General features: G+C 37.2%; 1 protein-coding gene across 1 annotated transcript; it reads left to right on the top strand.

Moving 5' to 3' along the window:
* The first annotated feature begins 402 nt into the window (after positions 1–402).
* Positions 403–5043, top strand: copz1 (COPI coat complex subunit zeta 1). The gene is made up of 9 exons (XM_085394383.1): positions 403–491; positions 936–1004; positions 1629–1710; positions 1800–1891; positions 3256–3311; positions 3405–3482; positions 3570–3621; positions 3704–3742; positions 4392–5043. The coding sequence occupies exons 1-9, from the start codon at positions 474–476 to the stop codon at positions 4437–4439; spliced, it is 534 nt and encodes a 177-aa protein (XP_085250509.1). The 5' UTR covers positions 403–473; the 3' UTR covers positions 4440–5043.
* Positions 5044–5962: the final 919 nt, after the last annotated feature.

Below are 5962 nucleotides of genomic sequence, written 5' to 3'. Positions count from 1 at the left end.
ATGTGAACTCTAAAATAAACATCCTGACTTACACGTGTTTTTTAAGAAGCTCATACGAGCTACTAAAGGCATTTACATGTTTGGATTTACGGTTTCAACCACAAATGAATTTTTAAGTTCTATTGTAGTTAGTAATCTTCATAGTTTGAAGTTTTACACAGTAACAGGAGACAGTCCGAAATTACAGTAATAAAGTTAGTTAGTATATTGTTTAGCTTTACGTTTGGGCCATTAAACGGTTCAGACTTTTCCGACTTAAAGGGCAAATGTGTTATAACTACAGGCGAGTCTGAAAGTACTTCTTTATTAACCACATCGCTTTTGAGGCTGTTTGCTCTGCAGTGAACTGATCTTTGCCCTGCACGCACAACATACGGCACCGCGTCAGCCAATAGGAAAGAGACTCATTTACTGTACGTATTACGTAGCCTAATGCTGCTAGCCCGGTAGCTGGTTTGCTAACAGGAAAGAAGATGGATTCTCCCATACTGGTAATGTTAGCCCATTTATTCATTTCTGACGATGTAAAAGCCACCAGCGTTATCTCATTAGTACTTCACATAAGTATTTACTAGCAAAATGTTTCTCGCGGTTTTGTTTTGTAGAGTCAGGCGAATAATCCCAGTGCTAACTACAGTAAACGGGTTGGCCGTTTTAGCTAAGGAGCTAGCATCTTTAAAGTTAGCTCGTATATGCGTTTGTTGATGATGTGGAACTGTCATGTCTCCTTCACGATTTGGTGATTTAGAAGTCTTTTAAATAACATTTAGACTGATTTTGTGACGCCAGTCGACACCCAATTTATTCAATTTACTTGCATAGTTTTGATAGTTCATGTTTATTATTTAACATACGAGTTGCCACATTTTTAAAGAATTAAGGCGAATTCGTTCCTGGGTAGGATAAACAATGCCTAACGTGTGCTGTCTTCACAGGAACCGTCCTTATACACGGTCAAAGCTGTTCTCATTCTGGACAACGATGGAGACCGGCTTTATGCCAAGGTATGAATTTCAGACATCTGTGCCATCATGATACTTCATTATTATTAACGCCGGTGAAATGCCAAATAGTGATCTTCTGCGAAACAGTGAATACTGGACAAAAATCACTGCTGATATTTAAACGCATGTAAATTAATTATTGGCCTATAATCTGTCAAACTCTTGTGAATGGTGTCAAGTTATTTTGAGACTGCACTAATTTTAATTCTGATTAAATATTCTGAGTTTGTGCGGAGGGGCCCACAGGAACTCAAAGAAAAATCATGGAAACACTCTTGCTCTGAAGTTAATTTTTAATTGCCACCTAAAAAAAACCCCACCAAAAAAACAAAAACACTGCCTGATTCTGTAAATTCTCACATAGCTACATTAAACACAAAATTCAGTCCATAACAAATGCTGTATTTTTTTCCTGATTAAAAATTATGTGCTAAACAGCTCCCAGTTACTTTAGAAAAGTGTAAACCTTTAAAACATGTATGACTCACTATTGTCTCGTTTTCTCATTTTGGGTTGATTGTTTGCAAGAAAATGTCATCATCTAATAATAAAAATGAAAACTAGTGAAAAGGATGTAATTTTTAGACTAATATCTAAATGTGACTTAATTTCTAATTTCTGCAGTATTATGATGACACGTACCCGACAGTGAAGGAGCAGAAGGCATTTGAGAAGAACATATTCAACAAAACGCACAGAACAGACAGTAAGTCGTCTTTACACTGTTAAAAACAGTTACTTTGCCTCAATGCATACCTAATATCGAGCATGGTTGTTTTTTTTATGCCTCTTTAGGTGAGATAGCACTACTTGAAGGCCTCACTGTCGTCTACAAGAGCAATATAGACCTTTTCTTTTACGTGATTGGAAGTTCACATGAAAATGAGGTAAGTTTAATGACCATAAAGTTTTGTAATGAATCCTTTTTAAGTAGGAGTTGAAACTTGCTTATGTTGTGCTGAGGAAAGTGACAGCACATGCCGAGTATGGATCCTGCCTCATCATCCAGTCTGTGATAGCCTGAGTAATGGTGTGAATCACGGTACATGAGCAAGTTTTGACTATTATTGTTTTGCACTTGGAACCTTATAATTGCACTAAACCACATAAGAAGTTTTCACAAGTAAAGTCCATAAAATTCCAGGTGAGTCCAGTGGAAACGCTGCCCTTTCTCACACGTGGCAGACAACTGGAAATAAACAGAGTCATTTGGTTCCTCATTATTGAAACATTTCTAAAACTACGCATGGAGAAAATGTTTTAGTTAACTTAAAAAAAAAAGGGAGGGGGGCTTTTGAAAAACACAGAAACTAACTGAAAAAATTGTGTTTGCTTACAAAGCTAACTAAATTAAACTTAAAAAAGTCAGCTTTACTCTTAAGGGTAGTCACATTTTATTTGTTAACTTATTAATATTGTAATATTAATAAGTTAACAACTTGATAATATTACAATACAATAGTACTCTTTAAATCTTACCCAAAATAATAAATCTTACCCCTGAATTATTATTATTATTATTATTTAATCTTTTAATTGTATTTATTTTTTGTTATTAAACTGATAAACAAACCTGAAGATTTACAAACCAAAAGAACTACATTAAATAGATTTGAATCTATTTAAATTGAATTGAAAATAAAAATGAAATAAAAAATTAAAACTAATGAAAAATATAAAAGTTTAATAACTCTGACACAGACTTCAGTGGGTAACCTGGTGGGTAAAGATCGTCTGATGACGTGATATTTGCGTTCACTTGTGTGCGTCGCAGGGTAGAAAAGTTGAAGGCTACAGCACACGTGTGAGGCTGAGCCTTAATTTCCATCTTCATTCTGTAGTTCAGCTTTTGTTATATAGTAAATTATTGAATTTTAAGTTTTTCACTCCCTCCAACTTGGTGTCAGGATAACCCCCCACCCCTCCTCATATGTAACTTTGTATTTGTCTTACCGAATAGAATTTTAAAGCAAATTGTAGAAGCGTATAATTTGCTATCATGATTTGGCTATAAGCTGCTTTTCAAATGTATTAGTAGTATTTTGTGTCCCTGTTTTTTCTCACACGATATATGCGACTCTAGCAAATATGTCCTAAGTAAACCAATATAAATAAAAGAAACTGTTGAACCTTTAGTAACGAATCAAGTGTTTTAGCCTCAATAAAAAGTGGCTTTTATTTGTACACTGTTGTAATTTAAGAACTGCTTATATAGTGCACCGATTCTGATGTGTTCTTTTGTTTTCAACAGCTCATGCTTATGGCTGTTCTAAATTGCCTTTTTGATTCGCTCAGTCAGATGTTGAGGTATGTTTTTGCAGCAGTTATTTACAAACATACAAACTTTTTTAAGACACATTTTTTTTTCACTAAAATTAACGTGTATATTTTTAACTGCAGAAAAAATGTTGAGAGGAGAGCTTTGTTGGAGAATATGGAGGGACTCTTCTTGGCTGTGGATGAAATTGTAGATGGCGGGTGAGTAAAACTAACCTGATAATTCTGATTCTTGTCAGTCATCTTTTAGAGTTTTACATCACTTTGTCTCCTGTGCATTTCCTGCAGGGTGATCTTAGAGAGCGACCCACAGCAGGTTGTGTATCGTGTGGCTCTTAGAGTAAGTTGCTCTCCTCTGAAACATTCAGCCAATTTTGACATCGGTTGTTTCTGCTGCTAAAGTAATGTAATTGTTCTTTTAGGGTGATGATGTGCCTTTGACAGAGCAGACAGTCACCCAGGTGAGAAAAACATTCGAACTCTGATCTTCTCTCTCCCATAAAGTTTTAAGGCTCCATTAGTTTATTGACTGTTAAAACTAATTTCTTCAAAACCTGCAAATGCAAGGTCATTGCACTCATTCTCATCCATGCTCGCATTTTGCATTGTGTCATATGCACGTCAGGGTACATGACTACTCATTTGTTCAGTGGTGAGGTGGTAGGTAGCCAGCGGTGGTTCCTGTCTTTTAGCTCTTACATGTGTGTGTGTGTGTGTGTGTGTGTGTGTGTGAGCTCTTCTTGATTAATGCTGTCATTTAAGAGGCCTGAGACTGGCTACTACCACCCCTCCTTTGGCCATGATTAATAGCTGTGCCCAGTCCCCATGCTTTATGGTTATGATTCGGCTTTCCTTCAGTGGATTAAGATGATTAATGAGCTCTTGCATATTTTCCTTCATTCATATCACTTGCTCATCATTTTTTTCTCTCAGGATTTCAACTTTATTTTAATTGTGCTTACTTTATCTTCCTTGGTCGTGCCACTTGTGTTTTTCTTTTACTTTTATTTGGTACGGTTTCTCCTAAGGGTAGCCGTTCTTTTCTGGGCCAGTAAAGTCGGACGTTAGTCAATGTGATCTCTTTGGTCAAGCTTGTGTTTTTTTCCACAGGTACTTCAGTCTGCCAAAGAACAGATCAAGTGGTCCCTTCTGCGATAAGAGTCATGGCTGCACCAGAATACCATCGAGCCACTATACAGCCAAGATTTCACAGCACTGATCTACATATTCCTTTTCCTCTGATTTCCACTCCTTCAGTTAACGCTGTGACAGTACTGACCGCTGGTTCAGTCACACTCCCAGGACTACTTGACAAAGTTTCATTTTCTGTTTTTTTTCTTGCACAGGCGTGCATTGTTTAACATGCTCAATGTGGGGATAAGATGTGCTGTACATTCCAGTAATGGTTGTCCTGTTTTTATTTCTGTTATGGTTTTTCTTTTCTTTTGTCTTCATCAAAGAAGCTGGTTGTTTATAAAAACAGTATACAGATGTAAGATGTTAATAAACACCATCATAGCTTGTGACAACATTCCACGTGTCTCCTTACAATAACAGTTGTGTCATTCAGGACTGCATCCTTCCACCTCCTCCACATTACTGTAAAACAATCCAGTCAGTTTCTGTCCCTTTCATTTACGTGGGTGTTGTGATTAAAGTATTATTGTAGTCATTAAGTTCTGTATGGGATCTTCCATCAGCAGATACAGTTAATAAATATCTGACACTGGCATGGGAAAAGCCATGATGTGTCCAAACACTACCTGTTTGTATGGTGTGGCTTTAATATTAGTTAGTACTCTGTTGCACATAGACTAAGAGTCGCGAACTGTTTGTTAACATTCATAATTCTGTTATTTAAAAATATTCACACCTTCAAGTTTAGCTTGCTTTTAACAGCTTCTGCATTTCAGAGTTGAACATTTTAAGTGTTCTTTGTTCTTCAACGCCTAAATACATAACAGAAGCTCAAGGGCTCCATCTCCTGGCGTTGGCAACAAAGTGCAAAAATACTGTGAACGGGAGGAGACTCATCCATGCAGGTCTGTTGTGGAACTTGCATAGTACTCGGTACTGTGACATGAGAAGTTTTATGGAGAAACCCCTGATTCATTTCTTTACTACTGAGAGCTGCTATGTGCACCGTGAATTGTGTGCTCCCATGTATGTACCCCCCCACCACCTTCATATGCTGAGCTTGTGCTCATTTGAATGCAAATGAAGGAAACCCCCCAGAGAGGAATGGGTACGAGTATAGGCACTAGATCATATTGGTACCTGATGCATATTACAAGAAAATGATATATCTGCATTCTTCCAGCGAGGTATTCCCATATGTTCCAATTCTGATCTTTTCAAAGTACTCTTTGTGAGCAGAGATTTGTGTTGGCTGTGCTGAAAACCATGTGCTTATATCCATGTCTAATCCAAACCACGTTTGGTAGCAGGCCTTATTAGAGTCTCTTCTCTCCTCGTACTTTAGATTACATAAATTATCCTGAAGCCCTTTGCATGCTGTGACAGGTCTCAGGTCATCGAGCTACTGTTTGTAGGCTTTTTCACAAGCTGTCATATGTCAGAAGTTTGCCAATGTTTCTGTTCTGGATATCTAAGTAATTTTGCTCAGACATCAAAGTAAGAAACTGACAGAGCAAATGCTCTTGATGTAGAGGTGTCTGTGG

Source organism: Rhamphochromis longiceps, linkage group LG20 (assembly GCF_057381845.1).
Source record: "Rhamphochromis longiceps isolate RC_006_pf linkage group LG20, R_longiceps_female_GT1.1, whole genome shotgun sequence".
Taxonomy (NCBI): Eukaryota; Metazoa; Chordata; class Actinopteri; order Cichliformes; family Cichlidae; genus Rhamphochromis; species Rhamphochromis longiceps.
This window is presented reverse-complemented; position numbering and strand designations above follow the sequence as displayed.

Excerpts from the sequence above, each read along its gene's own strand:
- copz1 (XM_085394383.1), top strand. Across the intron at positions 1,711-1,799 it reads CAAAACGCACAGAACAGACA|GTGAGATAGCACTACTTGAA; the intron begins GTAAGTCGTCTT and ends ATGCCTCTTTAG. Across the intron at positions 1,892-3,255 it reads GAAGTTCACATGAAAATGAG|CTCATGCTTATGGCTGTTCT; the intron begins GTAAGTTTAATG and ends TGTTTTCAACAG.